Source organism: Onychostoma macrolepis, chromosome 19 (genome assembly GCF_012432095.1).
Source record: "Onychostoma macrolepis isolate SWU-2019 chromosome 19, ASM1243209v1, whole genome shotgun sequence".
Taxonomy (NCBI): domain Eukaryota; kingdom Metazoa; phylum Chordata; class Actinopteri; order Cypriniformes; family Cyprinidae; genus Onychostoma; species Onychostoma macrolepis.
The window spans coordinates 30094783-30118991 of record NC_081173.1 but is presented as its reverse complement, the minus strand read 5'-3'; the positions used below and the strand labels follow the sequence as shown (position 1 = coordinate 30118991).

At 33.1% G+C, this 24209-nt stretch overlaps 1 protein-coding gene across 1 annotated transcript in view; it reads left to right on the top strand.

The window, feature by feature from the left end:
* Window positions 1–5089: 5089 nt before the first annotated feature.
* Window positions 5090–24209, top strand: part of itgb8 (integrin, beta 8) — a 37741-nt gene continuing 18621 nt past the window's right edge. Inside the window, exons 1-9 of the mRNA XM_058754745.1 lie at window positions 5090–5636; window positions 7372–7457; window positions 8947–9118; window positions 9936–10182; window positions 12468–12633; window positions 16538–16696; window positions 19450–19545; window positions 22201–22290; window positions 22679–22822. Coding sequence (XP_058610728.1) covers window positions 5540–5636; window positions 7372–7457; window positions 8947–9118; window positions 9936–10182; window positions 12468–12633; window positions 16538–16696; window positions 19450–19545; window positions 22201–22290; window positions 22679–22822 — 1257 coding nt within the window. The 5' untranslated portion in view covers window positions 5090–5539. The remainder of the gene's footprint in view (window positions 5637–7371; window positions 7458–8946; window positions 9119–9935; window positions 10183–12467; window positions 12634–16537; window positions 16697–19449; window positions 19546–22200; window positions 22291–22678; window positions 22823–24209) is intronic.

The window sequence follows — 24209 nt, the reverse complement described above, 5'->3', positions numbered from 1 at the left end:
AAATCTGCATATTAGAATGATTTCTGAAGGATCATGTGACACTGAAGACTGGAGTGATGATGCTGAAAATTCAGATTTGATCACAGAAATAAATTACATTTTAACAGATATTCACATAGACAAGAGTTATCTTAAATTATAATAATATTTCATAATATTACTGTTTTTACTGTATTTATGATCAAATAAATGCAGCCTTGGTGAACAGAAGAGACTTTTTTTCAAAAACATTAAAAAAGCTTACTGACCCCAAACTTTTAATTCTATAAAATTATATTTTATTCAACATGTGTATGTATATATATATATATATATATATAAAATCTCAACAATAATTAGATTTAGTTATGTGTGTGTGTGTGTGTGTGTGTGTGTGTGTGTGTGTGTATATAACAACATGTGGGCAAGTAAATAATGACCAGATTTTTTTTTATTTTCAGTGATATAACAATTATGAAAAACATACATGACTGTTACCTTATATCTGCCATGAATTGGGGAAAAGTTTAGCACAAAGCCTAATTAAACATGATGAAGTGTTACTTATTCTGAGTAAGTCGCAGAAGCAACGACAACTCTTGTCTTATCATCAGTCTCATGACCTACATTACAACATAATGACAGTGAAGTCAGATCACAGTGATTTACCGTCCTTTCACTTTCTCTCTTTCTCCTCTGTTCCTCACAGTTCGTCTCTGTGACAGTGGCGACGTCCCTCTGCTGGGACACGTCCTACATCCTGGACCAACTCCCGTAATCTGCTTCCACTGAGCCCTTATCTGGAGAATAGGAGACACCATTGTCCTCCTCCACCCATGGTGAAACACTCATTTTGGCTTGGAGAGATGGGCTGTTATTTGTTGACCCGGTTTTTCACAGTCTGTTGTGTACAAGTGAAATAAACCGTTGTGCTTGGGCTCAATAAATGTCTGAAAATGAAGTCTGATCTGTTTGTTAAATGAATACATGAATACCTTTAACTGCATTGTTACTGACCAGGGGCGTCATGCACTCATTATTTTTGAGGGGGCACGAGGGGGTGGGTGGGGGGATGTGTCATGTGACACACAGCAGCCACAATAGCACTTATGTTTTATTTATTTATTTATTTATTTATTTTTCACAAAAATTATTAAAACATAATTTTTATCCTAAACATTCCCAAACGCATTAATATCTCGATTGTCACCTAGATTACGATGGTAAAATTTGCCTAATAATGTTGTCTATTAACTATGCAAACCCTGTCTGTTTACTTAACAATATGCCATAACATATTTTTAATACGACTGACTTTATATTTAATGTGAATATTAAAAACATTGTAAATTAGGCTACTTATAACACTTTCATTGTACAGAAAGAGAGCAAAGAACATTTTCACCGACAGTTTAGAGTTCAAGCACTCTCAAAATTTGTTTACACTATGAAATGAATATTACTTACAGATTTATACACACATCTGCACTTTGTTGTCGAGATAATTCGCCAGAAAGAGGTATTCAGTCAGTGAGCTAATGAAGAAAACACCGACATTTTAGCGATGACTCATCTGAGCACCTCTGATTGGTCATTGCATTCATAAGCTCAACAGCATCGTGTGTGGTTGGTTATACTGCGCAGCGCTGTAAAAACGCGTCTGTCTCTGGCTCAGCGAACGCAGATTTGAATTTAGCAGCTGATGATATGACGCTTTGAACGATTTAATCACGCTGGTGTGTATTTTTTATCTTTTGGAAGCTGCATTCAAAATCCACTTGGCTCAGAAATCTGAGGGGGCACGTGCCCCTCACTCTGAATGGGCATGACGCCTCTGTTACTGACACATCTAATTGGAAACGCATTGCATATAGTGCAATGCTATGTGCTTCTGGAGAGACTAATGAAAAATTCTGTCACCATTTACCTGTAGGCTATGTCATTCCAAAATGATTTTTCTTTCTTCCATGGAAATACAAATGGAAGTGAATGAGGACGGGTGACATTAGGGGCAAAATGCACCACAAAAGTGATCCATAAAACCTGTGCAATTGAACTTGGACATTCATCAAAAGAATCCTGAAAAACATATGTATCACAGTTTCCACAAAAGTATGAAGCAGCACTGAAAGAAATTCCCCTCAACTAATTAAACAGATGTCTGAGGCAAATAATGCTGAGCCATAATGAAGAATCAGTGACATTTATGTTTGTTTTTTTCTTACCAGAATGGCAGAGAGTACAAAACACGTGCTAAGACAGACTTCAATTTCAATACACATTTTCTGTCATTTATGATTGTTTATTATCAATAAGAGGCCAGTCTGTGTGACTTTCAATGGTTTATATCCGACTGTATGATGACTGTCTTGACTGGGTGAAGAAGTAAATTTGTGGATTGCTTGTTTTTGCCAACCCAAAGTCATTTTGAGAGTACAGATGTGAAGGGAATGCTAAATAATGAGATATTTGTGTTGCGAATCAAACACATTTGTCATCAGTTACTATTCTGTTGGTAAATTTAAATTAGCCAGTAAATTATCACTGTTTCCATAAAAATATTCAGCAGTACAAGTGTTTTCAACATTGATAATAATCAGAAATGTTTCTTGAGCAGCAAAGCAGCATATTAGAATGATTTCTGAAGATCATGTGACACTGAAGACTGGAGCAATGATGCTGAAAATTCAACTTTGATCACAAAAATAAATTACATTTTAAAATATATTCAAATAGAAAACAATTATTTTCAATTGTAATAATATTTCATAATATTGCTGTTTACTACATTTTTGGTCAAATAAATACAGCCTTGGTGAGCAGAAGAGACTTATTTCAGAAACATGCTCGTTTTTTTTTATTTATTTTTTCACTTTTTTAAGCTCAGCAGCTCCAGTCCCCTTTCACTTTCATTGTATGACAAACAGCATCATAAACTTTAGACTAAACATCTCGTATTTGGTAGAAAAAATGTCAAACGAGTTTGGAATATCATGAGGGTGAGGAAATGACAGAATGTTCATTTCTGAGTGAGCCATTCCTTTCCTTAGTATGGAAGTGCGGGAATTCTATAATCGCTGAACTCACAATTAAATAAAATTTTCCAAATCAGCATCAAAATCTGAAATTTAATTCCCCATAAATGTTGTTTCTTATGCTCACATAGCATTAAAAAGGCTTATTTCTAACGGCAGATGCAGTGACGCAATGACTTTACCAATCAGTGATTGGCTGTTTTATTCAGAAGGCGGGACTATTCCGCCATATTGCACGTTGCAGTTTCTCCCACTCATAAGTGAAAGGAGTGAACCGTCTTTGTATATCTATAGTCATTGGTAATTTATTTCACAACTTTCAAAATGGTTTTATGGGGGTTTTGTTTACTTTTGTCAGCTGAACAGTCAGTTTGTTGTAAAACTACAGTACAAATGCGCTGCACTTCAGCACCTCAATGTAGAGCCCTGCGACTGTTTCTTAATCCCGCTCCCGCAAACATTATAATATTGTAGTATATAATTTTCACGCATCAGGGAGCCACTATCAATACGTGGGGTGTTGAAATCGTTTTTGAATCTGCACTCGCTGTTCACTTTCACTTTCACTTTCGATTTTGTGATCTCACGGGAGCGCATTTTACCAGGTAAGAAATTTGTCAATGAGCTCAGGATCTGTTGAGCAGCAAATCCTCCAGCATGGTCTGTGAGTCATCTCTCCTTACTCTCCACCTGTGATCAGTCATGTTGGATGCACGTTTGCCAAGTCTATGTTTTTTTCAGCGGAACTTGGCTACTTCAAAATGTTACCAAGGGTTGATTTTTCACTGTAGGTTAATGGTTTGAAATATTGCATAAATAAAATTTGACTGAAATGCTTGCATTGAAATATTTCGCATTCTATCTACAATAAAACTGCCCTAAATGTTAGGTTTTGTTAAAGAGGGCCATTGAGAGGAAGCACCAATAGCTTTGTGGGCGGTGCACTTACATATAGGCCTAGTGCTGTTGCGCTACTGGTGTCCCAAGTTCGAATCCCTGCACGTGAACCTTTCCTAATCCCCTTCCCTCTTGCAATTCCTGTGTTAAACTCTCCTATCTAAATAAAGTCAAAAACAAATCTTTTCAAAATAATATAAATATTAGTTACATTTTTTTGTTTAAATATGGTGCTACCTTGACTGAGGCGAATTAACTACGAGTTTTTATCAGATAATTCTGACTTTTTTCCCATAATTGCAAGTTTATATGTCGTAATTTTCGTAACTGCGAGAAAAAAAGTCGTAATTGTGAGATATAAACTAAGAAACACTAGGGGAAAAGGTCTTTATGGGCAGCGCACTTACTTATAGTGCTGTTGCTATATTGGCGTCCCGAGTTCGAATTCCCGCAATCCTGTTCCCTCTTGCACTTCCTGTCATTACACTTTCCTATCTAAATAAAAACAAATCGTTACAAAATAAAATAAATAAATATTAGTTTAAAATAAATAAATAAATAAATGCGCTACCTTGACTGAGGTGAATTAACTGTGAGTTTTTAATCTGACAATTCTGACTTTTTTCTCATAATTGCAAGTTTATACGTCGTAATTCTCGTAACTGTGAAAAAAAAGTCATAATTGTGAAATATAAACTAAGAAACACTAGGGAAAACGTCAGAAAGTCATGTACTTGTCATTGCTTTATGGGCAGCGCACTTATTTATAATGCTGTTGCTCTACTGACGTCCCAAGTTCGAGTCCCGGCAATCCTGTTCCCTCTTGCACTTCCTGTCGTTACACTTTCCTATCTATATAAAGTCAAAAACAAATCGTTAAATCGTTCAAAAATAAAATAAATAAATATTAGTTTAAAAAAAAATTGAATATGGGCTACCTTGACTGAGGTGAATTAACTGCAAGTTTTCTCATAATTGCAATTTTATACGTCATAATTCTCGTAACTGCGAAAAAAAAGAGTCGCAATTGTGAGATATAAACTAAGAAACACTAGGGGAAAAGTCAGAAAGCCATGTACCCGTCATTGTTTAAATCACACTGACGCAGAGGCGTTCAATACAAACCCTGCCAGAGTTTTCCTCAACAACCTCTCATTCTCAAAAGGGGAAAAGCGGGGGGAACAGTAAAATTCCTGCTCCTCCTCTGTATAGTAGTTACCAGAGCGCAGCCTGACTCAGTTCACACAGACCTGGGCGTTCATCAGCTCCACTTTCAAAATCACTGCAATGAACAACAATGATTGCAGTTTCTTGCGTTGCCGAGCACCTTTAAGGGATGACGCGCAGACGGTGACCTTTGCGCGACTGTATAAGAAGACCGCGGATGCCAAACGCGGCGCGTCCCCTGCGTGTCCGAAGCGTAAAAGCGCGCAATGACAAAAAAACGCGCACACTGCGGTCCCGCCGCGCTTCATCTGAATCTGGAAATTAGGATTATGAGGTTGTTGGGTGAAGCGAATCGCCCTCCTTTGTTCGCGCGGATGAGGGTCTGACGTGTTCCCGGGGGATTTTCAGTCGCGGTTCAAACGCTGGAAACATACACACACACACACACACTTAATGCTGCTATGACTTCCTGCATGCGTCTGCACTGTGATCTGATTGCTCTTCGCATGCTGCTGCTGTTGATCTCGGTGCTGCTCGTGTTTGTGAGGTCCGATTCGGGTGAGTTTGGCTGTCGATTGTAACCCTTTCGCTGTGCGTTTCATTGTTTGTATCTTGTCATGCTGTAGCCGGACGCATCTTGAGATCGCGAACTCATGGGAATGAATGGAAATGTCAGTAAGTGTTTACACACGGGGCAAGTTGTCACGCGGTTTACAGCAAGGTTCTGAGTCGAAACTATGTTATGTCGGTTTCCACATATTCCAGCATCATACTGGATAGCTTGTTTGGTGACAAGGGAACACTTCAAACCGCAATAGTAGGCTATACATCAGAATAGGAGTCAGAATATGGTTTAACGTCCATAAAAAATTAATTTTTTAAAAAACTGTCATTTTTTTCCCTAAATGTCTAGTTTATTTATCAGTTTCCTTTCATGGCTTTGATGTTGGTGTAATTTTTCCTATTTAGGTAGTATTAATAGCCTATAATACATTTTAAATACATATGTGACCCTGGACCACAAAACCAATCATAAGGGTCAATTTTTTAAAAATTGAGATTTATACATCATCCGAAAGCTGAATAAATAAGCTTTCCATTGATGTATGCATATTTGGCTGATATACAACTATTTCAAAAATCTGGAATCTGAGGTTGCGAAAAAAAAAAAAAATCAAAATATTGAGAAAATCACCTTTAAAGTTGTCCAAATTAAGTTCTTAGCAATGCATGTTACTAAACAAAAATTAAGTTTTGTTATATTTACGGTAGGAAATTTACAAAAAATCTACTTGGAACATGATCTTAATACCCTAATGATTTTTGGCATAAAAGAAAAATCAATAATTTTGACCCATGCAATGTATTTTTGGCTATTGCTACAAATATACCCGTGCTACTTATGACTGGTTTTGTGCTCTAGGGTCACACATGTTAATGCCATTTTTTGTGTTAGATAGTATTTAGTAGAATTCAAAACACAGGATTTGTATTGTCAGTGTCAGTAACCCACAGGTTCCTATTGTGACAACTTGCCCCATACTGTATACTGGTTGATTAGCTGGGTTCCCAACTAAGACTAGACTGACCAGCTAAAGAAGTTGCCAAACCCCCTCTAAAGCCAGATTCCTAAACCAACTGGAACCAGACCAGCTGAAACCAGCCAAAAAAAACTGTATTTTTTCCAGAAATGTGAAGTTTATTTATCAGTTTCTCTTAATCAAAACAATGGCATTTAGTAGGCTATAATACATTTTAAATGCATATATGTTGTGGATGATAACTGGCAGGTTCCCACTGTGACAACGTGCCCCATACTGTATTGTGGCACAACAGGATCTCCTGCTTAAAAAAAAAAAAAAAAAAAAAAATATATATATATATATATATATATATATATATATATATATATATATATATATATATATATATATATATATATATATATATATATATATATATATATATATATATATATATATTAAAAAGCCATCCAAATCCAGCCTAAGCTGGTGTTTGACAGATTTTAGTTGGTTTGTCAGCTGGTTTCCCAGCCTGATCAGCTACAGAAGTGGTAAAAACCAACTGGAACCAGACCAAGCTAGAAAACTAGCTTGGTTGGTTGTGCACATTAATATCTACTATTTTATCTGATTTGTTCATCTTTCTGAGACCGTTTCTTTCCAAACAGTGTGCTGTTCTGTCCTGACAAGGTCTGTGTTGGACACAAAGGCCTGCTGAGGATCTGAACACTCGCTCATTCATGTGTAAATGTCTCTGTCTCTGTGTTCAGCGGATAACCGATGCTTGTCGTCTCTCATCTCCACATGTGAAGACTGTCTGAGACGTGGCCCTGAATGCGTGTGGTGCTCTCAGGAGGTAATGTGTGTGTGTGTGTGTGTGTGTGTGTGTGTGTGTGTGAGCTGCTATTGTTGTATCTCAGCACACAGCTCAAGGTTTGAGTGTGTGAAGTGCTCATGTTTGGTCTGTTAGTGATAAAGCACCAGAGCCCTAATCCCCAGAATGCACCGGTGATCGTGGGAACCCGCAAAACAGAAATGCGGAAACATCTTTGTGCCCTATTTACCCCTAATACTACTACTCTGAAAGCACATATTAGTCACTAAAGTGAACATGTAAGTACCTTTTGAAAGTGACCGTTTTGCACCTTTTTTCTGAGAGTGTAGTGAAGACAAATTGTACATGAAATCTCAGTTGTTTATATCAATGAGGTTCAGCTATTACTGACTAATTTCTCAAACATCTGAAAAAAGTTGATTCTTGAATAAATGAAGAACACATTCTGAGCAGTTACAACTTGGTTTAACCCATTGTTGTTATTGTAAGATAAAACAATAAAGAATTGAAATAAAGCTGAAAAAATAAAATACAAATATACTATATGCTATAGTGTATAGATGATTCAACTAAAATGTATCTAAAACAAATCAAAGCAAAATAGAAATATTAAAAACATTACCAAAACCAAAATATATTAAAGCTAATTAGAAGTGTAAAAACAAAAACAAAAATGATGAAAACGCATAACAAAATTACTAACACTTTTCAAATATAGAACTATTTCAAAATATTAATAAATAAAATAATAGTATTTAAATAATACTGAAATGACACTGGTTTAACCAGGAAAATAAATATTTTAGTGATTATATTAAACACATTCCTTTGAGTTTTTATTTGTTTATTTTTTTCACATTATAAATTAAAAGGCAGTCTTTCCAAAGAATAGTTAATCAAATACTGTAATGCTTGTTCATTAAAGTACGGTTATGGTTTAGTCCAGAAGTAGTAAAATTATATCATTATATATTAAATAAAATAAATGAAAGCTAAAAATATATATTTAACATAATTAATGAAACTTAAAATTAAAATGAAAACTGAAAAGATCACATTAAAAGCCAATTCTAAATATTAATAAATACTATAATGATAATAATAATAATAATTTTTCACATTATTAATCAAAAGTCCTTCCAAAAAGGAGTAAATCAAATATGTAAACACTTGTCCATTAAAGTCTGGTCGTGGTTTGGTCAGGCTTTAGTCAGTCAGTTTATAGAGTTTTAACTTTCTCCATCACTGACGTGTTTATTTTCTTGGGACGAACAATTGATTTAAATGCTTTCTTTGTACAGAGAGTCATGCATATTCCCGGGATTGTGGTTAAATTCATTGAGTGGCTGCGGTGCTCGGCACCAGTCAGACTAATCCCTGACCAACATCTCAGAAACGATCTCTGAGCTAAAGAGCTTTCAATAATGCCACCCTACACAACAGTCACCTTGTTTCTTGAAGAAACAGGCATTAGCGGTGACCCTTGACCCGTCTGACGGTTTGTTTACAGAGGTTTCTGGACGGGGCTCATGTAAGTCAGCGATGTGGATCTGTGTCTGACCTGAGAGTCCGGGGCTGTGAAGAGGCTTTTATCCAAAACCCAAATGTGAAAGTGGAAGTAAATGCCACTATCGGCAGCTCACAGGTGTCACCGAGAGAGATTAACATCCACCTACGACCAGGTAACGTCTGACCACTAAACCACTGCACCCTAGCAACACCTTTGCAACCTATAACACCTTAGAAACAACAACCCAAAAACTTAGAAGCCAAATAACAACGTTCCAACATAAATGCAGAACACCTTAGCAACCTCATAGCAATGCCATGGCAACCACCCAGAACACCCTATAGGGTGTTATTGCTATAGCAACGCCTTAGCAACCCGAAACACCTCAGAAACAACAACCCAGCAATTTAGAAACCACATAACAAAGTGCTTACATAAATGCGGAACACCTTAGCAACCTCATAGAAATTCCATGGCAACCACCAAGAACACCCTAGCAATGCCTTAGCAACCCAAAACACCTTAGAAACCACATAACAAAGTGCTAACATAAATGCAGAACACCTTAGCAACCTCATAGAAACGTAATGGCAACCACCAAGAACGCCTTAGCAACACAAAACACCTTGAAAACAATAAACCAACACTTTAGAAACCACATAACAAAATGCTAACATAAATGCAGAACACCTTAGCAACCTCATAGAAATGCCATAGCAACCACCTAGAACACCCAATGCTTTAGCAACCCAAAACACCTTAGAAACCACATAACAATGTGTCAACATAAATGCAGAACACCTTAGCAACGCCATGGTAACCGCCAAGAACACCCTAGCAACGCAACCCAAAGCACCTTAGAAAGTACATTACAACATGTCAACATAAATGCAGAACACCATAGCAACTCCATGGCAACCAGCAGGAATTTTCTCCTAAAAAGTAAAATGGTAAATGTAGCGTTGTGATGATGTCACTTCCTGTGTCAGGCGGCGAGGTGTCGTTTGTGGTGGAGGTGCAGCAGTTGGAGCGCTATCCTGTGGATCTGTACTATCTAGTGGACGTCTCGGCCTCCATGCAGGATAATCTGGACCGGCTGAAGACGGCGGGTCTGGCTCTGTCTCATCTGATGAAGGAGCACTCCAGTGACTTTAGAGTGGGCTTCGGCTCATTCGTGGATAAACCGCTGTCTCCTTACATTGACGTCCATCCCTCCAAACTCCTGAACCCCTGCAGGTGAACACACCCGACCCAAAACTGCAGCACAACAAGCCAAAGAACAAATGACAAAAACTTGATGATAATTCAGAGAAAACTATTCTCATAATGAAGAAATTGTAAAAAAAAAAATAATAATAATAATAATTCAGTCAGTCATTTCACCTAACAGCAGTGTGATTTAAATATGCAATTAAATCAAATATTTATTTAAAATTATCTAACCTAACGAGAACATTTAAAAAAAAAAAAAAAGAATTATTATTATTATTATTTTAACTACTAAATATTAAGTTATTAAATAATAATTATTAATAATAATAATAATTATTGTTATTATTATTATTATTATTATTTAAAAAATAATTAAATCAAATTAAATTAATCAATTTATTATTATTTAATAACTTAATATTTTAGGTATCTATTCTCATAATTATATTTATTTCAAATATAAATCAAATTTAACATTAATAATAATAATAATAATTATTATTATTAAATAATACTACATTTATAAATTATTAATTTGATAACATTAATATTTTAAGGGTTTTTTTCAATACATTTTAATAATGAATTATTACAATTATATTTAAATAATAAAAAATTATAATTCAGTCATTTCTCCTGGCAACTGCGATTTTTTTTTTTTTTTTTTTTTTTTTTTTTTTTATAAATATGCAGTCAAAGATTTTTCTTAACAGATGATCTAAATAGTTACAATATTCTTACCGTTCTATTCTTTGCATTTTTGACTCGTATGCATCTACTTTTTATTTTGGAAAGGAATTTTAGGAGAAACATGTGAGTTGATACTTGAGTTCTTTTGTAAATATTATTGCTGTGTATCGCTGTGCACTTCATGCATCTGAACTGAGATTGGCGCAGAATCACACAGTTCAGTTTTTTTTTTGGAGAACAAGATTTTGTCCACATTGTCCAGATCGTATCTCTTGTGAAACCTTTTGTTGCCTTTTTATGAAGGACATCATTTTTTATATCGTTGTTCCCTGGAAGCTCTTGACCCTAAAATGATTCTCTAAAGTGACACTGCAAATGGAAAGATCCAAAATGTTTAAACAATATATTTAATATTTATTTTCTTCATAAACTGGGTAAAATATGCATGCTCATGACAAGATTGAGTATTTACTTTTGTCGCAAATGTTTCTCCTAAAATTCTTTAGAAATTTTTTTTTTTAAGAAATTGATGAGAAATGATTTCATTCAATTTATCAGTGTTATTTCAGTATTTTTATGAATTGTCTTTTATTGTTACAGTTTCTTTTTTAATTTTAATATAAGTTTGTATGTTTACTAATTTTATTTTTATTTTAGTAATTTGTGTTTTCTTAGTTTGTTTTTAAAAATATTAATTTCAGTTTGTCATTTTAGTACTTATAATATAATAATAATAATAATAATCATAATAATGATGATGATGATATTATTATTATTATTATTATTATTAAGTACAGAATTACTAAAACAACAATTACATAATTGTTAATTATTCCATAATTATATTTACATAATATTTAATTATAATTACATAATTTTACCAAATAAATACTAAAAATAAGTAAATAATAATAATCTATATAGTGATAATATTTCTTAAGTATTTATTTATTTATTTTGTTATTTACTTATATTTATTTATATTTTAGTAATTTGTTTTAGTAATTTTAGTACTTTTCAATTTTGTTTGTTTTTGTCTTTTTTTTTTAATTAGTTTTTATTTTTAGTGTTTCTATACAGCTTTTATTTATTTTATTTCAGTTTTAGTCATTTTAATTGTTGTTGTTATTGTTAATAATCATTTGCATTGTGTTGTTTGAATTTTTTGTTGTGCTTTTTATTTATTTATTACGTTTTAAAATGAATTTTTATGAAGTTTTACTTCTACTAATTTTAGTTGTTGTTGTTGTTATTATTATTATTACTATTATTATAGGATTTTTGTGCTTTGTTTCATTTTTTATATATATATATATATATATATTTCTCTTTTTGACATTTTTCTTTTTCGCTCTATTTTTACTGCAGTTTTCATAGCTCTAGTAATTTCAGTTCTTCAACTTACTTCATTTGAAGTTAGTTCCTAAAGCAAGATTTCAAATTTTTATATACGCTTTAAGTTTGCGTTTTTCATCTAATCTTCGTTTTATTTCCGCTTTATTTCAGTTTTCAAGGTTTTAGTTCACAGTAACCAGAGCTGACTCTGAGCAGAACTCTAGAGCAGATTGACGTGAGAACACAGATGAGACACTGTTGTGAGTTTTCTGTGTGTGTCTCAGTGATTATGAGGTGAACTGCAGGCCGGCCCACGGCTTCATCCATGTCCTACCCATCACACACAACATGACGGAGTTCACGCGGGTCATCCAGGAGCAGAGGATCTCCGGGAACATGGACACGCCGGAGGGAGGCTTCGACGCCATGCTGCAGGCCACCGTCTGTCAGGTAAACACACCTGAGCCAAAGCACTGCATTCAGAAAATCAACACCACACTGATCAGTGATGCTTCGTTTCTGTGTATTAGCTAGGCAGGTTTGGCGGGTTGCCAGGGTGATGTTTTGTAGTTGCATGTTGCAGTTTGGTTTGTTAAGGTGTACTCGGTGGTTTTTAGCATGTTTTGAGTAAGCTGATTGGATGTTGCTATGCAGTTCTGGGTGGTTGCTAGGTTGTTCCTTACATGCTCAAGCCAAAAGAGGTCACTATTATGAGTGATTATTCAAAATGTTATAGTTTATTTATTTACATGTTTATGTATTTTAGTTATTAGTGTTTCCACTTTTTTGTTAGTGGTGATTGCTGGATCATTCCCTACTGGCTCGAGTCAAAAACGCTTGTATTCATTTTAGTAATGTTATAGTTTATTTATTTTTATATTAGTAAATATTTATTTTTATTTTTATTTTTAGTATTATGACTTGATTTAATTTTTGCTATTTATTTATTTTTAGTATTTCTAGTAATGTATTATGTTTCTTTATTTAGTTTTTATTATGTGTTTATTTATTATTATGTTTTTGATTTTATAGCTTTATTTATTTATTTATTTATTTATTTATTAGTGTTTGTTTTGTAATGATATTTCCATTTTTTTGTTAATGGTGATTGCTGGATTGTTCCTTACTGGCTCAAGTTAAAAATGGTAGTATTCGTTTTAATAACATTACAGTTTTATTTACTTTTGGTATTTATTTATTCATTTTATTTTTATTTTTTTAGTATTTCTGATCATTTTGTGATATAAATATTATTTTATATATTTATTTTTTGTTTTGTTTTGTTTTAGTATTTATTTATTTATTATTTCTTTTAACTTTTTATAATATATTTGTTTTTGTTGTTGTTTTTATTTTTGTTAAGATTTTCAAATAGTTGTATCTCAGCCAAATATTGTCCGATCCTAACAAACCATACATCAATGGAAAGCTTATAGCTTAAGCATCAGTGTTGAGCACGTTACTTTAAAAAAGTAATTAGTTATAGTTACTAGTTACTTCTCACAAATAGTAACTGAGTAAGTAACTGAGTTACATCATTATAAAAGTAACTAATTACCAGGGCAAGTAACTATTGTGTTACTAAAAATGTAAAAAAAAAAATCAAATATGTCAAATAACTTGGATGCCCCCAATATTAAATATGTTAAATGAAGGAAATGGACACTAAATTGAATAAATTATTAATATAATTCATTGTACACTAATCTACACTATTTTAATGTTACTGTGTTACTGTGGGACAATGTGTAAGACACCTGTCAAATTCAATATATTATTGTAAATATTATCAACCCTCTATGGGCACCTTGGCAATAGAATTGTTTGTCATTTAGATATTGTTTGTCATTTAGTGTTTATATAAAAAAGGGGGGGAAACTAAAAATAATAGGCTAATGATAAGATAACAAAACTACTACAATTCTACTACTAATAACAATATAAAACGCACTAAGGATTAATGAGCTGCTGGGTTCATGAATATTAATCACGTGTGCATTCGCTCAAATTGATTTGCTGAAATCAAAACAGGGATGATGATAGGTGAGCGCCAGCCAATGAGAATGTCATTTTCACGTATTAGCTCCGCCCACTACCAGAGAACTCGACAGTTCTTAAAAGCTGAAGAATTCCAAAGGAACTCCGTTATTTTGACAGGAAAATACAACAAAGAATATTGTTTACATGTAGCGCGTCAATTCTGCATGTTATGAAAGACTCTCTCGCTCTGTCTCTTTCTTCACACTAGAGTTTACAGTACGTCAAATACAGGTACACTGCGCATCCATTCAGATGAACTGAAAAATAAAATTATAGTAATATTATAATAAATTTTAGTAACACCGCATATCATTGTCAGTAACGGTAATGGCGTTGTAACGGGGGAAACAGAAATTCATTTGATTACTCGTTACTGAAAAAAATAACGCTGTTAGTAACACTGTTTATTTATAACGCCGTTATTCCCATCACTGTAAATCATATAAAAAAAAAAAATTGACACTTATGACTGGTTTTGTGTAAGGTCTTATAAGGTCTTGTGAACGATTCATCTAAACCCATAGAAACCCAGTCCGTTAGCATGACTCCTCCTGTGTCATCAGCACATATTTCTCCTGCGGTCGCTGCAGAGACGGTCTGGGAACCGGAACGATTCCTGAAGAGTCACAGCACACTCATCAAGCACAAAGAGCTGCATCAGCCGCATCTCCATCTCGTCACTGCTCAGAGCAGCCCAGCAGCATCAACAAAGCCTCTTTATGGGATCCGGCCGCTGGGATTTTTCCCGTGAATGATAAGCGAATGCTTTCTGAGCTGTGGGCCTGAAAGGTTTTGTGACCTTGACTGAGTTTCAGTCTTCGTAATGTGCCTCCGTGAGCTGGAAAGCGAAACGAAACCTTTCGGCTCTCAGGTGGAATAGCGTTTGTTTCCCGTCCTCCTGCCGTCATGCATGAGTTACGCAGATGCCTCGCTGTTCGCTAACTAGCAGTTGTAGCTTTAAAAGGTAGTTCCTGTTTGCATCTTGTCAGGATTTTTTAGTCAAACATTACTCATTACTCCTGGCAGCTAAAAATGCTCAACTTGTGCAGTTTGTGTTCAATTAGTAACCCAGGTTCAGTTCAGAAGAGTCCACCCACAAATCTCTTATGAGTGACATTATGATATTATTTATTTAATTTTTAGGATTATTTTTGTAACAATTTATTTTTATTGTTAGTTTTTATTTATTCATTTATTTGTTTGTTTTATTATCTGTCAAGCAAAGTTATACATCAGTTAAGCACTTTTTTCCTCAAGACATGATTTAAGGAATTATTAATTCAAACGTTACTCATCCTGGCAAAAAAAAAAAAAAAAAACTCAACTAGTGCACTTTTAGTAACACAGACTGTTGTAGTTTGTTTATTTATTTATTTGTTTATTTTTGTAGTATTTATTTGTTTATTTAGTTTTTTTATTTTTAATATTTCATTTATTTTTATTTTATTTATTTTTAGTTATTATTTCTATTAACAAATAATTTATTTAGTCTTTTTTTAATTGGTTTATGAAATTTTTGTTTTATCTTTGTTTAGTTATTGCATGCATTTATTTTTTGTATTTTTTATGTATTTACATTTAGGATTTTCTTGCATGTTATATTTTTTGTTGTTTTTTTGTTTTTTTACTTTTGGTTCTTGTATTTCTTTATTTTGATTTTTTTATTTATTGCATTTTATTTTTGGTATATATTTTATTTTTATTGTTTATTTATATTACATTTTTAATAAATTTGTTGTATTTATTTATTTGTTTTGTATTTCTCTTTTGTATTACATTTTATTTATTTATTTATTTATTTATTTATTTATTTATTGCAGGTATCATCTGTCAAGCATAGAGCTTATTATATTATGGTTTATTTTATTTTCAGTTGTTTTTTATGTATTTTTTTTTATTATTGTTTCTTTGTTTCATTCCCAGTGTGTATTATTATTATTATTATTATAAATTTTTAACTGTTAATTGGTTTTTGTATTTTATTTCAATATTTATTTATTTTTATGTTTCTTTTGACTTTTTGTTTTTATTTACTTCTTTTGTATTTATTTATTGTTTTTATTTTTGCTTTATCATCTGTCGAGGAAAATTGTAAATCAGCAAAGTAACAGCACTCTTTTTCTCAAGACATGATTTAAGGAATGATCAATCCAAGCATTAGTCATCCTGGCATCTGAACGCTGGAGCAGTGCAGTTTGTCTTGTGTTAATAACACAGGACAGATGTATGCTATGTAGAAATCCTCTGACTGCTGAGTAAACTTTATGCTAAGCACACACTCAGCAGATTTGTAAAGCTTGATTCATCTCTGCAGAAAGACATCGGATGGCGACCCGAAGCGAAGCGTCTGCTGCTGGTTATGACAGACCAGCCGTCTCATCTGGCTCTGGACAGTAAACTGTCTGGTATCGTGGTTCCTCACGACGGCCGCTGCCATCTAGAGGATAACATCTACTCCCAAACCACTACTATGGTACGATTAACCAAAGCACTAAACACACAAAACACCAGGGGCCTGTACCATGATGGTAGATGAACAAATTCAGTTATAGGATAAGTTTTAAGTTGACAAAACCAAACCACTCCAATCTGGCTTTGTTGGTACCATGAAGCTGATCATCAACTTTCTCTGTCAACTCAGGCTTGATCCTGAGTTAATGGAGCATGTGCACATGAAAGTGTGACATCAGCAGCGAACAGCCAATCACAACACAGAGCAAGTGTGATTCACTTCTCACGAGAGAGCCAGCGAGATTCAGAACTCTTTTGTTAAAGGTTAAGAGATTAAAGAATATGAGGAATTTAAACGTATTTGCACTGAAGTACTTGTTCAATTATTGTTCAATTATCTTGCTCTATCAGTGCAGTCACAAGTGAAACTTGTGAAGTTAGTTTATATAGTTGATCATATATAGCGATAGAGACTCAAACATGTAAGGTCACATGTAGCCATTTTTAAAGTGTTATCTATTGATTCTACCACTTATTTATATTACATATGATCTGTATTTATTAATATTCATTTAAAATAAATACTTTATAATAATTGTCCAATTAAAAGTGCTTGTGTGTTATGGAGTAATAATAATATAAATCATATTATAATAAGCCAGACAATATTGTTGTGTGTGTATATATACAGTATATATATAATTTTTTTTTTAAGGTACTTCATAGTGAGCTTTAATTTGTAGGAAGAGAGACTTGGGGAGTGACTTTTTTGTGTCAGACATGTCACTTTTCTCACATCTGATTGGTCCAATTTCAGTTTGAGTTCTCTAACCCCGAACATAACCTGCCCCGGAGCAGGTTAGCTGTGGAGTAAGTTACTATGGCAATGAACGCAGCTAAAAGCCAAGCCGCTTTCATGGTACCTAAAACCCAGGATTGGTGCAAACTAAACTGAAACTTACCTGGCTAGCAGCTAAACCGGCTTCATGGTAGGCCCCAGACGTAACGCTGCGCAGTAGTTCAGTTTTGTCTGCGACGTGTCTCGAACCAATTCCATCTCTCTCTTCCTCAAAAATGCCTTGCCTTTTTAATGGTCTCTTTTCATAAAAGGGGCAAATGCTGTATAAAACATACGCATGGGCTGGAAGAATCAGTTCTTCCATTACAAAAAAAGGTAATGCGATTGTACTTTAATATATATATATATATATACACACCATGGTGCTGAACAGCATTGTTTCATTATTTATTGTTTATATATTAATATTTTATTTATTTATTTATTAATATTTGAATTGGCTTTTATTTTTAGATTTTTTAGTTGACATTTTAGTTATTTTATTATGTGCTTTTGTCATTTCTATCATTTTCTTATTTTAATATATTTTATATGTGTATGTATGTATATATATATATATATATATATTCTAGAATAATATATTCTGTGTAGCTTTAATTATTTTTATTTTATTACTTAAACTTATTTTAGTTAGCTGCCAAGTAAATGTTTTTTAAGTACTAAAATGAAAGTTTAAGTAAAGTTTAATTGTTTCATCTAATATTTAATATTAACATTAATAATGTAGTATTATTTATGTATTTGTATAGAATTAATATTTAATTAATATAGATAATTATAATTGATATTTTGAATGTTTTAATTTTCACTTTAAGTTTTATTCATTTTGTTATGTGCTTTTGTCACATTACTTTTTTACATTTCTACTTGACTTTTATTTGTATTTCAGTTGAAGTCATTTTATTAATTTCAATTAGTTTTTAATTTTAAATTTAATATTTAATATTATTAATATAGTAATAGTTTTACACACTTATAGTATTTATTAATATTTGGAATTGGCTTTCATTTTTATATTTTCAGTTTTCATTTTAGTTTGTTTTAGGCATTTAATGTGCTTTTATAATTGTATTAGTTTTTTTATGTCTATTTAACTTTAATTATTTTAATAATTTTAATTTCAGTTTTAATAATTTTAGTCATTCAACTCAAACTTATTTCACTTAGTTGTCAAAGCAATGTTTTTCATCTAATGTTTAAAATAAATATTAATAATATAGTATTATTTATTTACTATTATAGTCATTTTGTTATACGTCACATTTATTTATTATTTATTTTCAGCTTTAATATATTTCTATTTAATTCATTTTATTTCAGTTTTAGTCATTTTGGTACTTAAAGGGTCATGAAGCCCTAAAACAAATTTTTTGAGATGTTAACATATATGAACAGGTTGCACATCAGTGAAAACAATAATAGCACTCATTATGTCTATTATTAAGGGAAAAGTGATTGTTTTTTCACTTTTTGGGTTTGGGTTACCTAACCCTACCTAAACCAATTACCTAATTACCTAACCCTAATTTATTGAGATTGAAGACTTGAGATTGAAGTTTTTGATCTAATATTAATATTTATTTTATTTTAGCTTTATTTCAATTCACAAAAAAATGTATAGTTTTAATTTAAGCTAATTCAGCAAATGTATTGTTGTTATTGTCACATACCATAGTATGCACATGATTCTACAAGGTACTTCAAAGAATAACATGGTATTACCACAGTGCATGTTAATACATGCTTTGGTTTGGATATATACCATCCATGATAATGAATAATTAACATTAATAGTACTTTAAATAAAAACATGGTGCAACTGCTAATACCATGCAAGCATGTCCAAAAACATGGTCATATTCTTTTGTACATGATTGTACAAAATTCACAACGTTGTTGTTGTTGTTGTTGTTTAGGAGCACCCAACAATCGCTCAACTGGCAGAGAAGCTTCTGGAGAACAGCGTTTACTCCATCTTTGCAGTGGACCAGGTGCAATATCGGTGGTATGAGGTAATTTCTCTCCACACCATGAGTTTGGGTGTTTCCTACAGAAATCAGTCCGTTTTGCAACAGTGATTTCAAGAACGCTGGCAGTGATTTATGGGAACACACACAGCGACTTGTTCAATCAGTGATTATAGCGCTGGTTTAACAAATATGTGCATGAAAGAAGCTCAACTTAATGAAATATTCTGGATTAAATGCAATTTATGTGGTTAAAAGTAAAAATGCAAATAAATGTGCACATACAAAATATGCAAAAAATGCTAAACTCCACCCAAAAAAATTACCAGAAGTTCCACCTCGAAATGATTATGAATGATGACTTGACAGCTCAAACTGACTTGTTTTTACTCATGTGTTTCTATGTTTAAAAAAAAATTAAAAAAAATAGCTTCACATTTCTGCTGTTAAAGACTCAGTTCACTTCCATTCTAAATGCATGGAGTGTAACAGTTGAGTTCTGGAAGTAAAACACCCATTCATTTTCTCCAGAGGAAGATTGAGCTTTTGGGAGTTCTGAGGTTGTAAACCAATGGTATGTGCTTTTGTTAAAGCCATCTGCTAATGTTATTTCAACTTATTTTTAGTATAATTCTGTTTAACGCCTGAAGTTGTGTTAAAAAAAAAACTACATTACCCATGATGCTGTGCAGAAAATTCCTCCAATCAGAGGTCAGCAAGGAATGCTGCAAATGATGTAATTGGGTCTTGATATGTTCTCAAAATGCTTATAAAAAATTATGTATATTTTGCATAAATCTAAAATATATTGCTCAGAAAACCATATGAACGTTGTTTTTCTCTCATTGAAATTAAATAGAGGTATTTTATAAAAATGTTATGGTGACCAGGGGCTCAAATAAAAAAAAAAAATAATTTTATATATATGATGAAAGTTGCCAGTGGCTATCAAAACATGGCTATCAAAAAATAAATAAATAAATAAAAACATGAAAGTAGTAGTTTTGTGTTTTTATTTATTTTATTTTTATTTTGTATAATGAAAGTTCATCAAATCAAATCAAATCTCTTTATTGTCACACATCATGTACACAAGTGTACCAATGGTGAAATTCTTAGGTGCAGACTCTGTGCCATGGCAGTACAAGCAACAAGATGTGAAAGTTTACAATATACATAAACAAGAATATACAACAATATACACACTTTACACAATATACACATTTGCACAGTATACAATAAACAATATACAGTTGTGGTGACAATGGCTTTCAAAGCTTAAAAAGTAACATAAAAGTAGTACATACACATTTTATTTTTATTTATTTAAAAAATATGGTAACACTTTACTTTACAAGGTTCATTAGTTAAACATTAGTTCATGTATTAACTAACATGAACTAACCATGAGCAATACATTTGTTACTGTATTTACTAATCTTCGCTAACGTTAGTTAATAAAAATACAGATGTTCATTGTTAGTTCATGTTAGCTCACAGTGCATTAACTAATGTTAACAAGATTTTAATAATGTATTAGTAAATGTTGAAATTAACATTAACAAAGATTAATAAACGCTGTATAAGTGCAGTTTATTATTAGTTCATGTTAACTAATGAACCTTATTGTAAAGTGTTACCAAAAATATATATATATATTATTATTATTATTATCATTTTTATTTTGTATTTTTTCCCATGCTATACAAGAAAATTCCACCAATCAGAGCTCAGCAAGGAAAGCTGCTAATGATGTCTCAATGATCTCAAAATGCTAAAAAATATTTATGTACAACTTTTAATGAGTAGTTTTATATTTCAAAATCATGTCTAAGTCAGTTATGTCACTTCCAGTGCTGTATGGCAGGGGTGCCCTTGTGTGGGGATATACTTTTCAAATGAGAAACTCACTGAGATCTACCAAGTGAAAAAATAAAAAATAATAATAAAATGCATATAAAATAAATAGGCCTAAATAAAAAAAGCTTGTTTGGATGTTTCTTTATATTGCATTAATTAAATTTTTAATCATAAAAAAAAAATAATAATAATGTTCAATTCTTAGTACCCCCATAGAACCGTGCCTGCATTTACCTAAAGCAGTGGTTTTGAGCCGCCGTTCAGTCTGTGTTTCACAAAGCGCGATGGGAAACGGTTTGCTGCTCCAAAACACAGAATATCACAGAATACGTAGAGAGGTGGTGTTATTTATTTATATATTTTTACTTATTAGTCACAACATTAGTGAATATTATATTACAGTTTTAAGTTACCTCGCGCCCCCCGGTAGAGAAGCACTGACCTAAAGCGCGATCTACCAGCATTGCCTTCGCGATCGAACTATTGGCCACCCCTGCTGTATGGGATTGTAGTTCTTTCCCTCATTAAAGCAGTCTTGTCTTTTTTTCCGATTTTCAAATGCTTTTCTGCTTCAAAACAAAAGCTGATAATGCTGTGATTCCCCTCAGAGCTGGTTGGTTCGGTTCATGACTCATAACGCTTTAACAAAGCCTTTTTTAAATCCATCTGGTAAATAATTAGTAGAAAAATACTTGCAGAACCAATGGTGCTGAATAAGTGGGCGGCACTGATGCACTCGATTACTGTAAACACATTTGTTTTGACAAACCGAGGCGTGACTCAGTATTATTTTTGTGTCAAGTTGTACTTTTAAAATGCTTCATCTTTTCCCCTGAACAGGATCTGCTGGACTTGATTCCTGGAAGTTACGTGGGCCGACTCTTTCCCAAAGCATCTAATCTAAAAGATTTAGTAGTGCATGCCTACAAGGTAAACAGCTTTACTTTCTCTTTCACTCCGCTCTCTCTGTCCACTCAAGGACAATATGATTAGAAGTGCAGAAGGTCCCCAACATTTCAGAGCGCTCGCTTTCGGTTCAGCGGGAAAAGCACCGGCTGTAATGCCAGAATCTGTTCCGGCATGCATTTAAGGAGAGGAATAATCTTGTGGCAAGCACAACAATGCATTGTCCTCCTCAAAATCCAGTGATCCCAGCGAACAGAAGCCTGCATTATGTAAACGGCCTCCGAGTACTGGGCCAAAAATGCTGCGAGCTCCAATCAGAGCCACTATTTTTATCCCAGCCTTTTCCCAGTGAACCTGCTTATACCAGAGACAATGGGCTCTTTCTGAGCTGCTCTCCTGTCTTCTCTTGCAGAAGCTGCTGTCGGATGTGGAGGTGCAGATCGGGCTGGAGGACGGCCAGGCTCAGCGCTTCCGGGTGAGCGTCACGGCCCTCTGCCCCGACGGATCCACTGTCTCTGGAAACACGAAATGCTCCGGCGTTCGGCCCAAACAAACAGTACGTCTGTGTTCAGCACAGTGCACAGAGATGCTGGCTTTGATATGAAAAGTGCTCAAATTATAAGACTAGCTCGGCCAAAAATAATGTTTGGTCACCTGCATGTTGCTCAAAACCGTATGATTGTAATTTTCTCTCATTTTAAAAGGAGAGATTTTCATGCAGTGAAAGTTCATGGTGACCAGTAGATGTCAAGACCAAAAAAGTAACATAGAAATATTACATACACTTTATTTTATTTTATTTTTTAGACAATGTAGGTTCATGGTGACCAGTGGCTATAACATAAAAGTAGTTATTTTATTTTATTTTTATACAATAAAACTCCATGGTGAACAGTGGCTATCAAAGCCAACAAAGTAGTACATGCACTACTATATATTTTTTTGTTTGTTTGTTTTTTTGTTTTTTTATTAAACAAATACTTTTATTTAGCAAGAATGCATTAACTTGATCAAAAGTGACAGTAAAGACATTTATAATGTTACAGAAGATTTCTATTTCAAATAAATGCTGTTCTTTTGAACTGTCTATTCATCAAAGAATCCTGAAAAATAAAATGTATCTCGGTTTCCACAAAAAAATTAAGCAGCACAACTGTTTTCAACATTGATAATAATCAGAAATGTTTCTTGAGCAGCAAATCAGCATATTAGCATGATTTCTGAAGGATCATGTGACACTGAAGACTGAAGTAATGATCATAGAAATAAATTACATTTTACAATATATTCACATAAAAAAACAGCTATATTAAATCTTAAAACTGTTTCCTATTTTTGTACTTTTTTGGAGCTTGACAGCCTATTTACATTTGTTGCATGGAGAAAAACAGCCTTCTTTTAAGCATCTCCTTTTGTGTTTCAAAGGAAAACATTATATGTTGTTTTTAGTTGATGATGATATAATTGATGATATAAGGATGAGCGAATGATGATATAATAGTCTTTTTAGTTGAACTGTCCTTTTAAGGTAATACATGCCTTGGAGATTTTTAGTTTCAAGTAAAGGTTTACAGTATCTTTGGTTTCTTTTGTCCCATGAGAAAATAGTACAAGCTAATGGAAGTAATTATACTTGTTTATAACGCCACAAATTTATAAGCTGTTTTATATGATCATGTGACCTGTGTTGAAATATCCAGCACATTAGGAACATAGCAGAGAGACCGCAAACCCAGATATAATGCTGTTGCACCACAGCTAGATTTTGACGTCTTCTGAAAAAAACACCCTTGCATTTTGGTGTTGGGTTTTGCATGGGAAAACGCAAATCACATTTTCTTCAAGAAATATTGAAAAATCTTGATTTATATACAGTACCATTCATAAGTTTGGGCTTTTATTAAAGAAATTAATACTTTTAAGCAAACATTCTTTCAAAACAT